Consider the following 23,814-nt stretch of genomic DNA (forward strand, 5'->3'; position numbering starts at 1 on the left):
GTTATGAATATGCTCTTCAAGACACAAATCTAAAGTCAGTTACAGTGGTGCTTAAAAGTTTATGAAACCGTTTGGATTTTCAGTGTTTCTGTATAAAGACGATCTAAAACATGATTTAATGAGTAAATATTATACACAAATAAAACTATTATATATTATTCTTGTTCATTTATTTCTTGAGAAAAATAATTCAGAGGTAGTTATTTGTGTGTGGCAAATGTATGTAAGTTTTACTTTCAGTAATTAGTGTGCCCCTCTGCTGGCAAAAGGTACTCCATACATGCGTCGCGCACGCACACACATAACCCCCCTCCCCCGAACTGCATTCATTACTAAAAAATGAGGTGCACCCTGCCTCTCCAATACATATAAACTGAACTATTCAAAGTACTCTTACAGCAAGCTGAATTGACCTTGAATGAATTCAGTCAGGGGAAGCATCAGTCAGGAGGAACCTGTCATGTTGATCTAGCAGGAAGGGGTAAATACAGGTCGTCCTCGCCTTATAAGCACAAGTGGGACCAGAACTTGTGTTGCTAAGCACAAATGCACTGGATTTTATTACACTGGATTTTATGACCTTTTTGACATGGCTGTTATGCAAATCCCTGCAAATGTTAAGTGAACCATGAACCTCTTAAGCAAATCTGGCTCCTCCCATTGACTTTGCTTTTCAGAAGCTGGCTGGGAAGGTTGCAAATGGTTATCATATGACCCCCGGCTGTCCAAACTTCATAAATGCATGCTGGATGCCAAGTTCCCAGATTTTGATCACATAATCATGGGAATCATAGATTGTAAGTGCGAAGACTGGTTGTAAGTCATTTTCAGTGGTGTCATAACTTGAACAGTTGCTAAAGTAATGGTTGTAAGTTGAGGACTACCTGTAATGAGAAGGTCCCCTAGATGTGTTTACCTAAAATATTCCACCTCATGCTGTAATGTACATGTATCTGCCTTTTCCTTTGTCTGTTTTTTGAAAAGTAGTAGACTAAACATATATAAAGTATGGTTCTGTTTTTGATCAACAAAGTGCCAATGCCTTGCTGTGAGCCCAGTGTACACAGCTATTAAAATTATGTTGTGTTTTCAAAGTGATTTGGCAGCTTTAGTTGAGCAAGGTTTTGGCTGCAATAATCCTCTTAGTAGACAAAAATTGCAGTTAAATGTTTCTGATAATTGTTGATGAATCCTGATCTTCAGCTTGCAGGAATTTCAGGTTAGAAAGATCCTCAGAAATTGTTTTTATTTGAGCCGTAATACACTTCCACATACTAGCGTTAGATTCAAAGATTGGGAAGAAAAATAAATCTTGCATGTCCATTTTAATTACTGTATCACTTAAAGACAGCATTTTGATAATTTGCAAAACCTTTAGGGTTTATGTCCTTGAAATAATTCACTTTGGGGCACAAATCTTTGTGCTCTTTTAAAAGACTGTCTTGTTACACTCTTGTTTATCTTTCCTATGGTGATTTAAAAACTTTAACAAGTTTATTAATTCTGAAGAATTTATTGTAGTCAAACACAAGATTTAATTAAGTTGCTTTTGTCAAAGCATTTTGCCTCACTGCCAGAATGAATTGTCCTCTACTTTGGCAGACACAGAAACATTCATTTTGTTTCCTAATTAGAAGAATTGCAACCCAAAACTATGACAGAGTTCAGCTCCTCCATGTACAGCATGCCAGGTTCCATAGTTCAAGCTTTATAAAATTCTCCTTAATTCAGGACAGAATATCATTAACTTTGTAAGTGGATGAATACAATGGACAAGCAATTTAATTAACTTCTAACATTGAACATTGGATCGGAGACAAAATGAAATAATGCACATATTTCTCATGCAGGCAGTCAACCTTGAAACAAGCTTGATTGTACTGGGTCAGGCAAGGGAATAGCTCTGTCCAATTATTTTGTGTTTAGTCTTAGAATATGAAATTTGAAATTTGTTACTTTGTAAATCAATCATCCCTTATTCCAAGGCAGTTTACCAAATATCTAGAAATACAGAACAACATCCAATGACTCTGACATGCTAAATACCTATCTTTGCCACATGCTACCCTTCGGATTGACAGCTGATCAGAAGGATACTAAACTAAATGGGCAATAATGCTTTCCAACAGATTGAATTTGCTCTCACTGAGTCTATTATGGAAGAAGAGATCTATGAAATATTAAATTGATCCAAGGCTGAGCTTCAGTTTAATTAGCGTTTAAAGACAAGGAAGCAAAGGAGGTGTGGTTTAGCTTCAGACACAGTTTTTAATGGAAGAATATGAAATAATATGGTATTTCATACCTTGTAAAAGTCTGCTCTGTAGCAAATGGCAGAATAGACTTTCACTTCCTCACCCCAGATACTTTCTGAAAAAGTATGAAATTAAATTATGTATTAAGTATAGATAAAAAATTGTGAAAGTGAAAGCAACATTTCAATTTCTTTAGTGAGGAAGAGTCATAGAACTGCTTAAGCTTTTAAAAAACTAGATTTTTTTTTTATCATCTTCAGCATCATTTACAGAATAGACCTTTAGCTATTAACATCTTGGTTACTTCAAATAATGTGAATCCAGCAAGATTTTAAAGCTATAGAAACTCATTTTTTTAAGAGTAAGCCTCATTGAACTTATTCAGACTTGCTTCTGTATATGCTTATGCTGTATACGGTATACTTGTTAAACCATAACTGCCTAACAGTATGCCAGTCTCTTATATTTCATACTTTTAAAGATAATCAGATTTTCAATTCTATTTTGCAAAGAGGTGTTGGGTGAGATAACTCTTCTCTATAAACTCTTATCATTTCAATCAGTGAGAAATGCTGTGTGTATATTGTGGGAACAGAATCAAAGTGCATGGCCAATTTATGATTTGATTTGTATTTCTACATTATCGGTTGAAATCATTAACACCATATTTTGATATTAGATGTGTTCAGAAGAATAAATAACAATGCACTACAGTGTTGATAATAACTTTTTGGATTACTTGCTCAGACATAAAATAACATACACAGTTGTATAAAAATGCAGTTGACAAGGACAGCACAAATCATCAGACATAAATGGCCTAATTTTTTCCCCTTCTTTTAAATTTTTAAACTCAAATTTTAATTTGTTTTAAATTATTGGGAGTTTTAAATTGTCTCGGGCAAAAATTATTTAATTAGGTTTTAATCATGTTTTAACTTTCGTATTTATGTGTTTTATTTCGTGCCTGTTCACCGCCCTGAGTCCTTCGGGAGTAGGGCGGTATACAAATTTAATAAAATGAAAAATGAAAATGAAAAATAAATAATTCTGTTCCCAATTTTAAGGTACACATTTCTTTAAAAATACATTTTGTGGAATAGTAGGATAGAATAGTGAGAAACCAGCTAACAAATTGCCTTATTGCAGTTACCAGGCTCAGGAGCTTAAGAAATGCTTTGTGTGAAGAGTGGAATTTATATTGATCTCTTAGAATTTGCAGTCTTTGGAAGTTATAGATACTTAGAAAACAGCATCTTCAGAAAATTTGTAATGAATTCTGTATTTCCAAAAGACAACAGTAAAGTTAAATGGACTTTGGTCCCCTATCCTGGCACTCATTGTTGCCTTAATATTTGTATCACAGATTTTAGCTTTTTCATTGCACAGAACTTGTATGTTGACAATAATTTAGTTCAATGCCAGGCCTTGGGATCACATTGATGATTTTACTATTATAATTCACCTAGTGTTATCCTGAGATGGGTGGCCAATAAATTTTACAAATAATAAATACATAAAATATGTTATTAAAGAGTTAATAATACAAATGATTATGTTCTGTTTTTTTAAACTTCCCAGATGTCTGCATATTAGATAGACAAGGCCTGGGGTGAAAACAAAACGCAATAGCATTTTAATACTATGTACTTTGGCTGATAAGGCTAGTGCAAAGAATGATAAATTGATGGACAACTAATTTGTCTGCAGATAAAAGTGATATATATATATTTAATGAGTTGATTTGTATACCCAGATTTTCCATTTAGAATAGACATTCACTACTATCCAGGGAACCAAAGACACTTTAATTAATAACATAAGATTATTAAAAACCATAATTGCTTCTTTGACTTTATTTTGAGTCTTTTCTCTGATCTTGATCTCTAGTACCTGGACTTCAATATCATATTGATCATTTGATAGGAGATGGTCTGATTTAGTCTATATTTCAAAAATAACTACCATTTATGTAAGACCATTTGACCAGAACCAGTTGAATTAAAATATGTCTTCATATAGCTCCAGATATAAGTGAAAACTAAATTTGTTCCGCTTACATCTGCATTAGGCCATTAAGAATACAAAAGACCCAGTCTGTGTTTTTTTAAATAGGTTATGTCCAATAACAACTATTCATTATATTTCAGTACAAAAGAGTCCAATGAACTATTTAAAAAAATTAAACAACAAAAGAGTGCTTACAACAAAAGAATGCTTTTATATAAAAATGTCATGCTGTCTAGAATGATAGTAACTCCTTATTTGCTGCTGCTCTTTGAACTGAAATATGGCAGCTAATTCACTATATTCTTCTAATAGAAAAATAAGTGCTCTCGACAGTCAGGTTTATAAATATTTAAAAAAAGAAATCTTTTTAATTGTTTTTGGCCAAACAGGCAAGTAATCAATAATATCAGACGTGACAAACATACTGGTGACATGCACTATAGTCAAAAGGACTAGCAAGAGATAAGGACTTCCTGTCAGCAGAGAGTTATTCTAATTAATATTCAGTTGCTGTCATTTGCAGTGATAAATGTATTGCTTGAGTTATATTGATGCAGTGGATTTATCATTGAAAAAGTTAGGTTGAACTTTGACTTTAAATATTCATTAGAGCTAATTATGGATTTTATGACTTCATGAATTGCATTTTCCAAGTTGTCATTGGCCATTTATTTAACATGTATTTAAAACATTTTCATAATTACAGCATTAGATCTAATAAATTCAGTGAGTAGTGGGGTGAACGTTTATTCTGTGTGATAATTATTTAAATGTTTTACTTTAAATACTTCCTTGTAGTAGTTACGTTTACAGAAGTAAAATGCCATACTTCACAGTATTTAATTAACAATTAGATAATAAATTATAGTTTATATATATTTTTTCAAGAATAATTTCTTATTTAGTCAATATCAAAATTATTAATTGGGATTTGTATATATTTTTTCATTTCTCATTATTTCATTGAATAAGACTATTGACTGAAAGTGGATTTTGAGTTGAATAGAAAAATAAATTGAATGATATTAGTATATCAGATAAGGGTGCTTTGCACTTACAAAGCATTTTATTGCTTCTCAGAGTTTGTCGATTGATATACAATATGCGTACATCACAACATTGGTTGTTTTATTTGACATATGTATTTGGCATAGAAATATCCCACTTGTTCATGAGATGTATATATTAATTTTATTGTGAGTATATAGACAAGAGAGGCAGTTTGACATAGTAATTAAAACACTAAGCTAAAAACCAGGAGACCATACTTATAGTTCAGCCTTAGGCATGAAGCCAGCTAGGTGATTTTGGGCCACTCATTTTGTCTCAGCCCTAGGAAGGTAATGGCAAATCCCTTCTGAAAATTGTCCAGGAACACTGGAAGGCATTGACTCAAAGGCAGCCCTCATAAATAAATAAAATAAATTAGAAAACTGTACACAAACCTATTTCTTTCACTGATGGACATTTGCAATAGCATTCACACTACTTTGCCACAAAGAAATTGTGACAGCATGTATTTCATAAATGAAGAGATTTAGAGATAGTAAGACCAATTCAGTGAACTTAACTTTAAAAAATTAAATTTGATAACTTTCAACCATTCTGGAATATTTAGATCTATCTCTAGTTAAACTGTCACTAAAACAACGGTGAAGCTAACATATCAGACTGACCCAAGAAAGAAGAGGAAACAAAATAACTCGGAATATGAGAAAAAATACCTTTTTAATTGCATAAAGAGACCACAACATTCAGCTTAGTGATGACTTGATGGACTGGATCAGAGGCTTAAGTTACATTTTTACAGAAACATTTGCTGCCAGGAAGCATTATTGTTCTTTTCATGCAATGTTAATAGATATATTGGCTAGCCATTCAAATTGATTACATTCCATAGCTTCTCCATAGTTGTATGTTTCTTGATATCATGTGAGTTTTATTATCTCTTTACATGTTAGCAAATATCTATAGTATTGAATATTGAGCTTAGTATAGCATGTTGATTAAGCTACAATCTCTACCTGTCAATTTTGTGCTTATGATGTTGCATCAGAAAAAAAAATAGCAAATACAATCTGTGTTGAGACCAATCCATATGAATGGTCCAAGACAGGGGTGAAATCCAGCAGGTTCTAAAAGGTTCTGGAGAACCGATAGTGGAAATTTTGAGTAGTTCGGAGAACCGGCAAATACTACCTCTGGCTGGCCCCAGAGTGGGGTGGGAATGGAGATTTTGCAATATCCTTCCCCCAGGAGGGGAGAGAATGGAAATTTTGCAGTATCCTTCCCCTGGAGTGGGGTGGGAATGGAGATTTTGCAATATCCTTCCCCTGCCACGCTCACCAAGCCACGCCCACAGACCCGGTAGGGAAAAAAATTGGATTTCACCCCTGGTCCATGACCAAAACAAAACATTCATATGGTCAAGATACAGACAAAAAAGATAGAATGAGAAGATGTGGTTTGAAGAGGGGATTAGAATAGGGAAAAGCCAAGAACATGAACAATGATCTCTGAGGAAAGGAAGGACAGTGCAAAAATCAAGAATGAGTGAGTCAGTCAGATATGCCACCTTGAGATCTGACTTAGTCTGAGTTGCAACAAGTAGGAGACACCATTTTCACATGTTTTATAAACTTGTTCATAGATTAACAGATAATGCTATAGCTGCAGGCTGTAAATTAGAGAAAGTATCGTTTGTCTGTGACTCGTAGCTGTGAGCAGATCTTTTTCTACAGCCCAGTACTTTGAATTGTTGCAATCTGCAGTATCCACTCCAAGCATGGTAAGGCAGGATCTGTTTGCATTGTAAGGAGTTAGGAATATTAAAACCAAAAATGGGAGGCCAGGAAAACAAAAATAGATGGGAGCCTCTGGGGATGTTCTTAAAGTTTGTGACCTTGTTTGAATAGAGGAATTGATATCCTTTTTTTTTCCCTTAAGGAAATTTGCTGATCTTCATTGCTCAGCCCTGTTTAGCTAAGGGTTATTTCAGTGATTGGCAGTCTCCCAAATTCAGGATCAAACAATTGTTCTCTGAATCGGCAGTTCTCTGTGCTGGATCTAAGTCATTCTTAGGTGGCTGACAGCTGCTGACTCTGAAACTCCAGGTTTGAGAGTCTGCCTAGTTCTGCTCTTTAGCCTCAAAATCAGAGAGTCCATATTTGAAGGAACTATTGAGTCAATCACAGTAACATAGGCTATTACGTCAGCTGTAGTTGCAGCTGAGTGGTTGGAGGGAAGGAAATGATTTGAAAAGATCAGACAGCCACTGAGCCAGTGGGATATGCCATTCTGGGATATCAATGGGGCTGCAGGGAAAGAAGGAAAACCCCTTGAAACATTGAGGGAAATGATGTGCTCTAGTGGAATCTCCTGAGAAGAAAGAGTAAGGAAGGATTTGTTGCACATCATCTGTGCCTGACTAGTTGTGTAAAATAAATCCAAATTTACTTGGATTTTGGGATGTTGCTTTACCTAAAACTTGGAACCAAAACAGTCTAGGTATTGTTTCTGATGAATGATAATCAACCCAAAATGGTTTAGGAAAACATCTAGTATTCTTCCTTAAATGCTTTGTATCCTTCTGTATATATCACATTTGTCCTTGAATCAATCCTCATGCAAAGCATGTGCAGTATGGTTGCCTGCTTCATTTTACTGGGAATAACTATCCATTCACAGGGAACTTTAAATTCTAAAATCCTCTGGTGCTCAATTAACCTAATCTCAGGAGAGTGTTTCATGTAAAGTCCCCAATTTGAAAATGAATTCCCTGGCAATCAGCAGCCTGTGTAAGTAGCCAAAAACCACAACTCTTTCTACCTTACCTTTTCCTTAGCATTTCCGATATATCATAATTTCTTGCAATGAGTGTCCATCTTGACTGAAAGGATCTTGATTTTTATTTCTACTATGATGTAATTAATTACCATGATTTTGTGTTTTGGACTGTGAGGAGTTCTGAATGGCACAAATTAAAAGGAAGAAAATAGATGCCTCTAAAGAACAATTTTGGAGATGGTTGCCGCAAGTGTTGCCACAAGTATCAGAGATCATTAGAAGAATCACTTTTGACCCGAAGCTTTCAATTTCCTGGCATAATGGATAATATCAGCAAGCAGAAACTTGTATACTTTAAGTATGTGATGTAAAGAGATGATTATGTTTGACTAGACCAATGATGGTTAATCTTTTTGGTGCCGAGTGGCCAAAGTATGCATGGGTGAATGCACATGCGCGTGCCCGAACCCCCGAAATGCAATGTGAGTGCCCCCCTGCGCATGCGCCTGTGCCCTCTTTTGGGCCTGGAAACGCTCCTGCACCAACCTGGAAGCCAAACCACGGTACAGGGGTGCCACATGAGGCCCCCCACGCACTATTTTGGGCCTGGAAAGCCTCCTGCACCCCTCGTGCATGCGCCCCACCCCCTGGGCATGTGCGGCAGAGACCCGAAGACCAGCTGGCCGGCGGGAGACACATGTGCATGCGCAGTGGAGCTGGGCTGGGGCGACAGCTGGCATGCTCGCAGAGAGGACTCTGTGTGCCACTTGTGGCACGTGTGCCAAAGGTTCGCCATCATGGGACTACACCAAGAAAAATGCAAGAAGCAGAAGACGGTGGTGCATAAATTGGATCAAAGAAGCTAGTAGAATATCCTTGGAAGGCCATTTAATTGTTACAAAATCAAAATTGTATGCATTTAACTTAAAGATCACCTAAACTTGATTCAATACCACTTAAGCGATTATATGGGGATAGCTGTTACAATGTAGCAACAGAAGCATGACAATAACACCACTCCTAGTAATTCTTCAATAAAATTCAGATAGTTTTCTTATTAAAAGATTATCTAATTTAAAAAGAAGAGCTGGTAATCTGGCATCTTTAATGCTCAGTACCTACACTTTACAATTTATTAGCCACTTTACAAACTTTTTGTGTTCACTTGGCTTATTTTTATATAATCGGGCATTTTAATCTACATTAATTGTTCAGTCTATCTAACAGTTCTTTTTCCTGATTAAAAAATAAGAACTGTTCAGAAACAAGAGCAAATTGTTTATCTACCTCAGTTCATTTTTCTTTTTAAAAACTCAGTATTTTGTTAAGTAGAAGCAGATTAGGCTTTCCCATGCATTGGGAAAAGCAACTTGCTTCAGGGGACATCAAATGGGAAGAAAAGATGGGTGTTATATATATCAGTGCTGTGATGAGGGAGCTGCTTTTTGGATTGCACTTTAGGCAATAAAGTGATTTTAATCTATACTTCATAGAAGATCTGCAAGTCTCCAGCTAGACACTTGGTTCTACCCTTATGCATTTGGCAATGAATTCCTGAATATAGAAGCAGTTTGAAAAACAGACCTTGTGTATTATTTATCCTTCTCTGTGTATTTTTTTTTTAATGGCTGCTTTCAGTTTCAAGAAAAATTCTTGCGTGATTTTGCACACACAAAAAGGCGACTTTTGTGCTTTTCAGTAGATTAAAAATGTTTTCAATTGACAAAGTAATGGAATGCTAGAAACTGAACACTGAACCTATTTATGATTTATAAATTACTCGGAGGTGAGGTAAAATCTGTATCTGTAAATATGTTAGGCACACATTTCAACTTTTTTCACGGTATAGGTGATAATAGAAAAAGAGATTATATTTTTAATGAAAGGAATGGTTTATTTTCTGACTCTTCAACTAAAAAAACAACAACTCAATAACGAGAAGACAGGGGCACCCTTCTGGCAAAGCCAAGTTTTGGCTGGCTGATTGTTGCATTATGTATGAGAAATTGCATATCTCAGGATGAAACATTTGCTGATTTGTCAAAAACACAAACATGAGCGCCTACTCATCTTCTTGACATATCAGTTCATCCAACAGAAAACACTGTCACACATTTTAATTGATGAGTACACATTCTTATGAATCAGGCAGCTTGCTTTGGTTACTATTATGGTTTTATTGTGTTATATTGTTATTAAGCATTTATTTACCCAGGAGAAAAGTACAAAAGTACAGTCATTCCTGAAAACAGAACTCCAAGAACAGCTATTTTCTGGAAGGAAAGATAAGGGATTTTTTTTTTAAAAAAAAAAAAGGTAAAAAGGCTGAAATCTAATAATTTTTATTTGCAATTAATAAAAAGTAAGAGATAACTTCTCTCTAATATTCCAAAGATACACTGGCATGTATAAAGAATCATAATAATTCTGTAAATAGCAATATTCTAGAAGGACATATTCTTGCAGACATAAATGTATTTAACGCTACCTCACGTTGACACATTTACATTTAAAAATTCATGTATTCATGCTGTTGTATTCTGCAACTATACAGTTTGCTAAGGCTCAGCATTTAAGGTGTCACAAACCTTAAAACATACATGTTTACATTAAGAAATAGATTTTGAAATATAATATGTACTAGACACTAATTGCTATAAAATTTTGATTTATTCTTATACATACCATGCACATATACAATTTTATTAGGAACTTTGATTACAATAATAAAACCTAACAAAACTAAAAGAAAGAAAAAAGAATGAAAAAGAAGAATAAAAACTGCAGGGAAAATGAAAATGAAAAGGAGAATATAATAAAAGAAATATATATAGAAAAGTCTCTTCAAATTTCCATTACTACATGTACAGGTAGACCTTGACTTATGAACAACCAGTTGAAGTTAAGGCAGACTTATTCCAAATTTATCTAGACCCTTGACCCATTTATAACTTTCTTAGATCAAGCTCATATTTAGCTTTTTGTTTATTTCAAATTCTTTAATTTGAATTTAACAATTTATACAGTAATTAATTTTTTTTCAGAGTTGGAGATAAACTTGTCTTATAAAGGCTTTTCAGATTTGTTAAAATGATTAATAAGCAATTTCTGAAAGTGATTAGAAAGTGATATTTTTTAACTCTGCAACCTCCCCTGCAGTTGCTAATCCCATCAACTCCTCGTGCTAAAGCTCAAAGAATATTAATGTCCTTGATCCTTGCAAGGAGCATAAGGGTAGTCTCCTGTCCTCTCCTTCCTGTATATGGAGAGGTTCCAAACAGTTGGTATACTCGCAAGATGCTTGGTCTTTGCCACAGTCATCAGCTCTGCTTTCTCCAACAACCCATCTTCACTTTACCGTACCTCCCCTGAAAGCCCTTTCAATTCACTCTACTTTAAGAATGTGTTGATTTTTTCTAGTCCTTTATTGGTGTATGGATTTTATTTATTTGTGTGCATTGCTGATTTTGTTTTTGTTTTCCACAGGCACTGGGCAGCTTTTACTTTCTACATGAATCCTTGAAAAATATTTACCAATTTGACTTTAAAGGTAAGGAACACCAGCAGTGCTTCAATCCTATACATATTCAATAGGGAAGTGATTTCCATTGACTTGAGTGATGTTCTTGACTAAAAATATTTGGAGAGTTAAATGATTCATTCTTCACATCAGAAGAAACATTCTCCTTAGAGTTTTAAGAGCTTGTATACATTGTAAACAGCAAATGTGAGTTTGTGTGATAAAATGTGCCCCTGCAAGAACTAAGGGAGAGAGTTTTGGCAACACTAAACTGGATTAAGAGTCTGTGCAGAACCAAGCTGGAAGGAGGAGGGAGGGAAAAGGTTCAGGGTAGCCATATCCTGGAATTTCTCAGGATTTATCTCATACACTAGAAAGTTATAGCTTTACCAAGATTCTGTCTACTAAAGATAAGCAATGATTTGAGTCCAAGGATTGGACTCAATTGGGTTTTACTATGTCATCTCTGGGCTTTGGCATAACAGTCTGCCACTTGTGTACACTTGACAGTTTTAGCGAATCTAAGTCTTCTGCTCAGGATATTTGGAGTGTTCATTTCATTTCATAGGCCAATATGATACAGCATTGAAAATGTTGGATTTATGATAGTCATCAGCCAAGAAAGTTTATTGGATGATTTATGTTCTTTTATGGGCTGTATTGCCCTTAGACAGATTTCTTTTTATTACTGCTGCTTAATGTTCACTGATTTACTCTAGTCATCAGAAAAAGGATTATAAGTGGTAGTGACAATATTATTAAAGGACAATTAATTGTACATTTGATCTAGAGCCCTGGTGGATCACTGCTTAGAATGCAGTATTGCAGGCTAACTCTGGCCACAATCTGAAGTTCAGTCCTGATGGACTGAAGGTTGACAGCCTTCCATCCTTCTGAGGTCGATAAAATGAAGATCCAGATTGTTGGGGGCAATATGCTAATTCTATAATCTGCTTAGAGAGGGCTGTAAAGCACTGTGAAGTGGTATATAAGTCTAAGTCAGGAGTCTGCAACCTTAAACACTCAAAAGCCATTTGGACCCATTTCACATAAAAAAGAAAACACCGGGAGCCACAAAACCTGGTTGGGCGTGACCAACTCAATGTCACTCCACCCAGTGACATGACAAACACCCCCCCAGCTACACCTACCTAGGTTTTTGTGGCTCCCGGTGTTTTCTGTGGGATATGGGTCTCTCTCTCTCTCTCTCTCTCTCCCTCTCTCTCTCTCTCTCTCTCTCTCTCTCTCTCTCTCTCTCTCTTTCTCTCTCTTCCCTCCCTCTCATTTCTCTTTCCCCTCTCCCTCCCTCTTTCTTCCTTTCCTCTTCCTTTCTTTTTCTTCCTTTCTCTCCCCCTTCTCTATCTCATTTGTTTCCCTCTCTTTTCCCTCTCTCTCATTCTCTTCTCTCCAGCTCTCTCATTTCTCTCTCCCTCCCCCTTCTCTCTCTCTCAATTGTTCCTCTCTCTTTTTCCCCTCTCTCATTCTCTCCCTCCATCATTTTCTCATTTTTTTTCTCTCTCTCTTTTTCTCCCCTTTTCTCTTCGTCATCTTTTTCATTCTCGTGCGCGCACAAGCAGGATACCCTCCTGGGCCGGGATTGTAGTGGTGACGACTCCTCCCACTGTGTGCTTAGGTGAGTAGCCAGCCACGCTGCTCAGGAGAGCCAGAGCTCTTCCCTCCCTGCATCCGGCGGCAGCTCCTCCCCGTTCCCCTCCTTCCTGAGCCAACACGAACGGGGCTGCGGCTGGCGCTGAGCTGCCCGTAAAGGACGCGGAATCGCAAAAAGCATCCGATTGTGGGTAGTGTGGAAAAAATGCTAGGGGCACTTCAGTCGCGCAGCTCTGCAGAGAGGCTCCTGCCTTCTTGGGGCAGAGACCAGGTTACACGACTGGATCGGGACAGAGAGCAGGCCGCACAACTGCATTGGCAGGGAGCTGCAGGAAAGGGGTAAAAGAGCCATATGTGGCTCTGGAGCTGCGGGTTGCCAACACTCAGTCTAAGTGCTATTGCTATTGCTATTGCTATTGTAAACTGCCCAGAGAATGCTGTAAAGGACTTTGTGATAGTGTATATAAGTCTAGGTGCTACTGCTATTGCTATTGCTATCTAACATAGAATGAAGAATTCTGGCAGAAACATTTGCACTTGGTCAAATTATTTTTTCATTCAAAATTATTATGTAGTCTTTCTGAAAACATCCAAGTAGTATTCATGGTTTCTCCTTCTTCAATGGCGATGCAGTGGCTCAGGAGTTAAGACGCTGGGCTTGTTGACTGGAAAGCCAGCAGCCCAGGTTCGAGATCTGACCACAACTCAACAGGATGAGCTCCCATCCTTGCCCCAGCTCCTGTCAACCTAACATTTCGAAAGTGTACAAATGCAAGTAGATAAATAGGTACATCTTCAGTGGGAAGGTAACAGGGTTCCATGATGTCATGTTGGCCACATGACTGTATAAATGTCTTCAGATAACACTAGCTAAATGTCCTTGAAACAGAGATGAACACCGCCCCCTATAGTCTGCAATGATTAGTGGAGTAAAATCTGCAGGGACTCCTTTACTTTTTTGCTTTCTTCAATAATTGTATTCCTATGAAGTTGATAGAAAATTAACCAAAGAAGATCATGCTTTGAGGGAAGAACTATTACTTACTTGACATGCAGAAATCAAGGCAGTAGGTAATAGAGGCTTTTTCCTGATATCGTTTAGACCAACGGTTCCCAACCTTTTTTTGGCCATGCCCCCACCTAAACATCTCTAAAATCCTGATCCCCCCGCCCCGCCGGTGACATATAATTCTTACTATTCAAAAAGTGAACTCCTACTCACACGGAGGAAGCCTAAAGGCCATTAATTTGATTTAAACAAGGTTCCAAAGAACATGGCATCCATGAAAGAGAAAAATAAAAGAATGAAAGACAGTAGAAGTAGTGAGGAACTTAAAAAAATAATAGTATGAAGGGGTATGAAAAAACAGCAAATAAAGTTTCAAAATATATAATAGAGAACTGAAATGCATAAATATAAAATAATGTTAATGAAAGCTTTTTCTGCCTGCTACAGAGAGATTTTATATTAGGCTCCAATTTAGTCAGCTTCATTCTCAAGTCTCCTCGTTCAGTGATAGCCAGTCGATTTCTTTTCTTCACTAGCAAATCATTTACAGCACTAAAGCCACATTCAGCTAAATATGAAGATGGGAATGGTAACAGCAGTTTTATTGCAAAGTAGGTTTAATTTGGGTATTTAGTTTCTGCCTCATCACAAAGCCATGCCATCGCTCCTTTTATATTGAATAAAGTTTTAAAGTTTTTTCTCACATAAATGTAAGATTACAAATAACTGTAAATCTAACAATTCCTTACTTAAACTTGGGTCCTGGTTCTGTATCCTCACTGCTGGACTTCCCCCAGCAGCCATCCACTCTGTCTCCCCACAGAGCAGCTCTCCTTGCAACCACCCACCAGCAAAGCCCACAGGAAAAGGAGAGAGAGATGGTGCCAGTCCCGTGATCCTTAGTGGGAACACATCTGATTGGCTGGCAGTTGCTCCCTCCTCCCCCCAGCTGGGATATCCTTTTCAGACCAGGCCCTAGGAAATTAACTTTAACAAAGACAACAATAGGTAAATGAAACACAGCTGTTTCATCACAAATATATAAGAACAATTAGCAGGCTTTCAAACATTCAGTTAATAGCTCGTTTTTGAATTTCCCCCATTAAAAATCAAATTTCCCGCCTGTAGGGCATGGACCCCACATTGGGAACCACTGGTTTAGACATTAAAGCTTACAAGCTGTAAGTGCTATAGTGTTACCAATGTATTTCAAGGCTGAATGACATCTCTCTGGTACTTGCCCCAGTCCAATTTGACCATGACAACATGCCAGCTCTTGAAATCAAAGAGGTAAACGTTAACAAAACTTGCATTTCACTTTTCCTTTACATGTACACTGTATAATCATATCTTTGGTATATTGGTATAACAGCTTAAACAATGCTTTTTCCAATATTTTGAACAACTTTGATTGTTTTAAAAACTATTTGGGGTTTGATAAATGACTGCTCTAATTTCAGTATAAAAATATCCTAATTTTCTTTTAGCTTGTTGTGACAAGTCACATTCATTCTATACCTTTATTCCACATTACATCATTGAAATTGTAGGTGAAATAATTGTCTAAATTGTTCAGTTTCATTATTCTTGTTCTTATGCAAAATGATACCCCCTTCTTGTTTTGTGGGGGTGGGGTTATTAAAGAATAGTGGTTCTATAAGTGTTGCATTTCAAAGCATAACTGCTATATATCCTTCTATTTACCTTTTTTTAATGATAATCAAGTAACATCAAAATATATTTTGTCTGTGAAATAAAATAAATTGCAAGTGTGATATGGGTGCCTCTTAATGAGAGATTAATTTGTCTATTCATTTTTTTTTCAAATGCAACAATTTAATGGTTGCTAAACAATAATACAGATTATTTTTAATATTATGGACTCATCTGATAAATGCACTTAAGTTTTAGCTTCATTTTGGATTTTTCTGCCTAACTTTGAGAGCTAGTTAAAGCATATAAGTACAAACTAATAAGATCTAGTTAGGTCCCACTAATTTTATGAAATTTGGAGTTCTTGAGATTAGTACATATATCTTTTGTACAAATTTGGCTTCCAGAGTTCCAGCACTGAATTTTATTTGCATTTTTTTTTGTAATTATAGTGTTTGTGATTTTTATGACTTTATGAATATTATTTTTATGATTTTAATGATAGGATCTGGGCTTTTGCTATTTTACTATTGAGCATCAACCAGAGATCCACAAAATGGATAGCCTATAAATCATGCAAATTAAATCAGACAATTCTGCCATTCTTGCCTGCAATTTAAACTAGTTGACATATTTACATAATAACTTCACTGTTAATGCATGACATGCCTTCATACCATACTTTGGCCTTTTGCAAAGAATGAGCTCTGAATATAAATGGTTGAATATATTTCATTTTTCAAAACTATGAAACATCCTTTTGCTGGAATCGTGCATTTTAAGATATCTTTTAGTTTAGGTTCCTCATCCCCAATTCTTCCTTATTCATTCTCCCCTTATGCCAACAGATCAGCCATTTGATTCTGATGAACAAAATTTTATATAGCAGTAGCTAAACTTGGAGAGTACAAAGGACAGCACCTAGAGAAGCAGTGTCACTAAATTAATTCTTTCAAAAACATAATACACAAGTTTTCAAGGACAGTGAGCATCTAGTGAAGTCTGACATTTTGAAATACGGAATTACTGTAGAATATGAGAGTTTATACATAGACACTTCCATATTAAAGAAGAAATTTAAATCCTCATTTATATCCACTAATTCTATGGACATTCCTCATGAAGGGGTTAAATGAAAACACCTGATAAATTAAGGAGAATATTAGTCTAGCAGAAAGGAACAGAATATTATCAATTGAGAATTTGTGCATCTTGTTTGTAGTATTGTAGAAATATTAATACAACAACATTTATCACTATCAACATGAAATGCAAAAAAAGAATTGAAATAATTCTTTTTTTTTATTACTTTTTAAGTGCATGTTTCAACTGAATTTTTATGAAGGCATCTTAATTTCTTTCTTTGGTTGTTTATTACCTACCAGTTTCTTAAATTAGTATATTTGTTTTCTTATACTGGGCATAGTAAAACTAATATTCTAAATTCTCTTATTCTTTTTCAGCTAAGAAATACAAAAAAGTTACAGGGAAAGAGATCTATTCAGATACATTAGAAAGTACACCTATGCTGGAAAAAGAAAAGTTCCCACAGGATTATTTCCCTGAGGTAAATATAGACAAACAGTAATATTTGAAAATGAAGCATGTAATTATAATTTTGATTGCTTTGTTCATTTAATTGGAATCATTTTTGAATCCTGATCTAAAGAAAAGGATAATCCTATCAATGGTTTTCCTTTTCTTTTGTTTACTAAAAGCTTGAGGAGAATTTCTTATTTATCTCTTATGTATTTTATCTATTACATACCTTATATACTTCTATTAGAAATCACCCATCTTCCTCATAGAGCAACTTTGGGTGTTATCACTGAGTCAAAATGCAAAGGTACTGGAGTTGTTTTGAAAACTTGGCCAGGCTCATATTGAGTATGAATTCCGAATGACCTATTTTCAAAATGTCTAGATCTATGAAGGTCAAACCATCGTTTTAAACTGAGTTTTAAACTTTAAAACTATTTCATATGCTCAGACCTTTTAGCTAATACATTCTGAACCCAGGTATTTCTGACTCTGTCAGTTCAAAACATATTGCAGTAACCTAATCTAACTATAATAATATGTGTCACTGAATTACGATTCAGCCAAGCCAGCCAAATATAGTTAATCAATTGGGAAGGATATTTGGCATGATGGTAACTGATCCGGCTTTTTGATCCAGGTGCAATGTTTGTTTGTTTTTCCATTATCAAACACTTTATTTAGATTAATGCAAATACAAATATATACATAAGAAATCAATGAACACATTTGTGGCTAATCAATACAGCTTTCAATAGGACTAAATTTCATTGTGTATAAGACTGCTACACTAAAGAATAATGTCAGAATTTATGCAAACAGCACATTTTATATTCTTACCTGAAAGCAAAATGATTTTCAACTTCTCATTACTATACTGTTGACACTATCTTTTAATGTACCATTTATGTTCTTTTAGGGGGTGCATTGCCCTTCGTTTAAAACAGATTTCTTTTATTACTGCTGCTTAAGGGTGATCTAAAATTAATTACAATGATTGAGCCATAGTGCAATTCAAAATAATTACAGCTCACTGCATATAAAAGTAACAAAACTTTCTCTGGTGATTTATTGCTTTTCTTGGCTGTGCATGAGCCTCAAATGATGCCTCTGGGAGTAACACTCCAGATAATGTTAGGTCATTTTTAAGAAAGCAGATTTGTGTAGTCTATCAGGATTGAGTAATTTCCCCCCCTTCCATAGTGAGAAATTGGTTGTTATCATAGATCATGGATACTGCTCAAAGCTCTTGTGAAAGATGAATTAATTTCACTAATGCTTTAATGCAAACCTTTCATAATAAAGGCTGTATGGTGATAACCTTACTGCAGTCTCTCTTTTCTCAGTGATGATTTATGTTGTCTTTTAGTAGATGAAACTGCCTGTATTCACAATCTGTTTCCTGACCAAAGGAATCTTATTAACAGGAAAACTGGGGAGTGACTTAATATTGTATAAGGTGAAAGATGCTGAACTCATTTCTTGTGGCAGAAAAGAAGCTATATTCTAAAATCTAGATAACACATTGTTGATGGTAACAGATAATCTTGCAGTATTTTGATACTGAGCCCGCTTAGAGAGGGCTGTAAAGCACTGTAAAGCGATATATAAGTCTAAGTGCCATTGCTATTGCTATTTAATGCTTACTTGCAAGATGGCTCTGATTTCCTGAGGAAAATCATTATTTGAAAGTGTCTAGTCATAGTAATACCTGAGGATTGTTTTGATGTGTCTACTAGGGGTATTCTTTATATGAGGAAGGAATTATCTAATTTCAAGTATTAATTTAAATTGGGACTCTCTTATTAGCTTTCATTCTGCGCCTGAATCAAAAGTTTCTTTTCCTATTAGACTCTGCTTGCCTTTCTGTCTCCCAAAGAGTTTATTGTCTTTGAAAATAAAATAGTAAATGAGTGCCATTTCCAGAAAAGGAAAACATAGTGCAGAGATCAACAGTGAGCACCTGGAGTGGTCATATACCATATTTTTTGCTCCATAAGACACACTCCCCCACCAAAGTGGGTGGAAATGTCTGTACATCTTATGGAGCAAATATTCTGTTACAGATTGTGAAGCCTATTACCTCAGGGTTCCTCAACGGTGGACCGGTGCTGGTCCTTTGGTGAATAGCAGCTGGGCTGTGGCACTGGGGTCCTTTTACAGTGCTGAACTCTTCTGTCTTTGTCATTGCCCACCTCTTCTGTCTTTTTTCCACAGTGCAGGAGTCAATAGGCAGAGCTGGCACATGAGAGAACTCCTATCTGTGGTCCTTTCAGGCTCCACTTCCTGCCCCCACTACTCCATATTCGGCGCTCCATATTTACAGTGAAACAGCGCTCCATATTCATATTTTTTTTTCTTGTTTTTCTCCTCTAAACCTAGGTGCATCTTATGGTCAGGTGTGTCTTATAGTGTGAAAAATACGGCAATTTCTCATATCAAAGACTTAGATAAATGTTTATTTGATTTATATCCCCACCCTTCAAAAGCTCCCAGCTCCCCACTTTCTTTCAGAAGCTCCCAAGCAACATATATAACTATTTCTCCTCACAACGATCCTGTGAGAAAGGTTGTGCCTGTAATAATCCTGTAAATTTCCATGGCTGAGGGGGGATTAGAATTTAGATATTTCTGCTTCTAGGCACACTCATTCTCAAAGAAGTACTTTTAAAATGCCGAAAATCTCTCAAGATCACATGAGATTTTCATTGTAAGTAGGATTGAAGAAATGTCATGAGATTTTTGGTGTCAGAATGCTGTCTCCAGATTTAGCAATCTTGTGAAATTTCAGCCTTTTGTGAAAAATGAGTGTTTGTTATATATGCATCCATAACATGGTAGAATACGATATCTTGCTAAAAAAAATGCCAACCCCAGCAAAATGGTTTAAGACAGAATTAGCTGCAATGTTCTGGGCCATCTCCTATAATGTGCTAACATTTGTCCATGAACTGGCTGAATTTCATGAAAGTTATAAACCAAATATTTAGTTTAGTTTACGTATTCTTAAGTCTTCACCGTGAGATTTTACATGTCAAAACTGTAATTTTAAAAATGAATTCATAATTTATTTGAATTCATTTTGCTTTGCTATTTTTGCACATTATTCATTATCATTTTAATAGAACCACCTTAAAAACTATATCAAATTTTGTCAGGCAGCCATCAGAATTCAAAGTAATATGGCATAAAATTGCATTTATAAGAATTGCATTGATGAGAAATGCCTCTCTAGAGCAAATTAAAATTTGTTCAGTTAGTATTATTTCTGTTTTTCTGACTAATTGTGTGTTCTGTAACTATGTTCTGTAGGAACTGCCAAATTAAGGTTACAGTGGACATGTAGGGTGAGATTCATTCTGTGGACACAAATTTACATGCTGTTTATTAGTTGCTTGCAACTTATTTTCAGTGCTGCTGAAAATACTCTACATCAATATCATTTTGAACTAATGGTTTGTTGGGATTTGACCTTTTTTTAAAAAAAAAATAACCTGTATTTGAGAAAGGGGCAAAGATAATTATTGCTTCTTGATATTTCATCATATTTAGCATTTTTATCCTAATTTAATCAGTTGGATAGCATGCAGAATTAATGGTAGGTATAATCCAATTCAAAATTGAACCAGTGAATCAATTACATCCTCGTTTCCAGTTGTTGGCACTGGAGACAAGAACAGCAACATTGTATTTCATTTTTAATATTTGTAAAAATATCAAGTAAGGCTAAGGCTTCCTAGTTGAAAGGATTCAACATTAATGCTATGTTAACCAAATGTTATGTAGATATGACTCAGTTTATGACTAAATAATTTTGTGGTCTGTTTTACTTTTTAAAAAAAGAATAGAAGCCTCTGTTTATTCACTCACATTAATAGCAGCATTGTGAGAGATCATTAGTCAAAGATGTTTGAAAAGAGTAAAGAAATATATGAAAGTTTGACTGTAATCATCATTTAAGTGTTATATTTTATTAATTTGTCTTTCCTTTTTCTTAAATGAATAATTGCTTATTTGGGGTTCCCTTCTTCGAAATAATATAAAGTGCCAAAGACTTTAGAAGAGATACTTTGCCTGTGTATACATATTTCATGTAATTGTCTATATTACTTTTCCGGTTTTTGATAAACCATTTGTTTAGGGTTTGAAACAAAAACAAACCCCAATTGGCATAGGAAAACATGTACAGGCATTAATAGTTTTTTTCCACCATATGACACATGGGGCATCTCTGGACTGGGAATGGTCAGAGTCCCTTCTGGGATGGAAAATTCTAAAACTGTCCCTACTTTCAATGAATAGAACTGGAAAGCACTATGATACACAACATAACCAACCCAGGATCATCAAAGAACATCTGTATTTGGTTCTTGGACTTCAGCTATACTTGATAATTCATTAGAGAGCAGACCCATTCTTGGAGATGCATGTTAAAATACTGATTGACAATAAACAAGAAAGAACTTTGTCTCGAAAGTAAACATATCATATATTTAGCTGATTCATTATTAATATACTTTTAGTATAGTCAATTGCAAGTCAGAGTAGCTAAAGATTATAAAATGACCATAACTAGCAAGAGCAAAAGAAAGAAGATACTTCATCCTCAAAACGTTTGTCACAAATGCAGGCTGTCTTATATTGCTGCAAATGTACATTTAGAACTAAATAGGCTTTTAATCGTCAAGAAAATATTCATTTCTAAAGAGGTATTCTCTCTGGAGAACACAGGGCTATAGACTGTGCTACCAGGCATCTTGATAATCTAGGTCCAGGAAATAGCTTTATAAGGATACGAGAATCTAACAGGAAGGAAGAAGCAGTCAGACTTCACTGTGAAAACAGAATTCAGATAACATTGTTCTAGATTTAGGCCTTAGTTACTACTAATTTTATATATGTTTTTACATATTGTCATTTTAGTTAGGTTGAAGCCAATAAAAAAGAAAACTTGCTGCAATTAGCATTTTTGTTATAAGGTTATTCCAATAAATTCATAACTGTTTTTCATAAACTTGGAAATCTTTTCTCTATGTCACCTCAAATATAGCTTGTAACGAGTTGATTTATTCATGGAATGCAAAATTGCTCATCTTGATGCATGGAATGGCACACTATAGATATCTTTGCTAGTTCAGCTCTGGAAAGAGATTGGCTTAGCCAATTTCTATTTTCCAAATACCTATATTACATTATAATTTACAAGGAAAGGCATGTTTATACTCCTACATTCTTACTCAGATAGGCTGTGAGACAATAAATATATTTGACTGCGGAAAATGACTTTACTAGAAATACTTGCAGTTATCAGTAGCTAAAATTGGGCCAAAGTATATAATTCTTTTAATAATTTTAAATTTTGCATTGTTATGTGTTTTAGTTTTGGCTGTGCACCGCCCTGAGTCCACTAGGAGAAGGGCGGTATACAAATTTAAATAAATAAATAAATAAATAAATAAATAAATAAATAAATAAATAAATAAATAAATAAATAAATAAATAAATAAATAAATAAATATTTAATCCTTTATCTCTGTAAATGAACACTTTGGCTAGTTTTATATTATTATGTTCCTAATGGAACAGAACATTGAATATATTATTTCCCATTTGGAGAAAAAGCTAAGTTTTGTATACTTTTCTTTTCCATGCTGTGATTCTGATACATGGGGATACTGGAAAGTGGGGGAGGTGAGACAGGGAAAAATTTGAAGACCACATAATTAGATTGACTATGTATCATCACATTCTTGTCAACTTTTAGTGACCACATACATAGACTTTCTCTATGATGATCTGTTCTTCAGTTCTTCCAACATTGCAATCATCATTCCTGTAAGTGAATCGATTCATCTTCTTGCTGGTTGTCTTCTCCTCTTTCCCTTTTCCTGTCCCAGCATTAGAGTCTTCTCCAGAGACCGCTTATAATCCTGGTATTAGTGTATTATTAAGCCTCATGTTTTCTATAGTGTTCTCCATGAAAATATTTAACACAATTTTTGTAAAACTTACTAGAAGATTCATTTCTTACTGTTTCTATATTTTAATGTATTGCTGCTGTGCTTTTTACTACTTTTCAGTGCAAGTGGTCCAGAAAAGGATTCATACGAACAAGATGGTGTATTACTGACTGGTACGTAATATGAAGGAGAATTAAACATCATGCTTTGCATGAATGCCTAGTTATTATAGAAGACATAAGTTTTGGAACAGCTGGTGCATATTCCATCTAAATACTGAACCAATCTTTAGGCATTTTTCATTATTGAACAAATTGTAAATGGCATAATATACATATTTGGTTTAGAGTTTATAATTTCCAGTTAATTCTTGTGTGCATACACACCTTGATTTCATCAAGACATAGTGGAATAATCATGTACATTTAAGTTTCTTTTTCTCATTTATAATTCCTACCTTTTTTTCAAAATTTT

The 23,814-nt window shown here is 35.2% G+C and overlaps 1 protein-coding gene across 5 annotated transcripts in view; it reads left to right on the forward strand.

The window, feature by feature from the left end:
* Nucleotides 1-23,814, forward strand: part of INPP5A (inositol polyphosphate-5-phosphatase A) — a 283,547-nt gene that overhangs the window by 153,192 nt on the left and 106,541 nt on the right. For all 5 annotated transcript variants that reach the window (XR_011600509.1, XM_070945903.1, XM_070945902.1 and 2 more), the window contains 3 exons: nt 11,538-11,601; nt 17,305-17,408; nt 23,461-23,513. Coding sequence is in view for 4 of the 5 variants with exons in the window: in XM_070945903.1 (XP_070802004.1) it covers nt 11,538-11,601; nt 17,305-17,408; nt 23,461-23,513 (221 nt within the window). In the remaining variant the exon portion in view is untranslated. The remainder of the gene's footprint in view (nt 1-11,537; nt 11,602-17,304; nt 17,409-23,460; nt 23,514-23,814) is intronic.

Source organism: Pituophis catenifer, unplaced genomic scaffold (genome assembly GCF_029215685.1).
Source record: "Pituophis catenifer annectens isolate HBS135680 unplaced genomic scaffold, rPitCat1.0.hap2 SCAF_6, whole genome shotgun sequence".
Taxonomy (NCBI): domain Eukaryota; kingdom Metazoa; phylum Chordata; class Lepidosauria; order Squamata; family Colubridae; genus Pituophis; species Pituophis catenifer.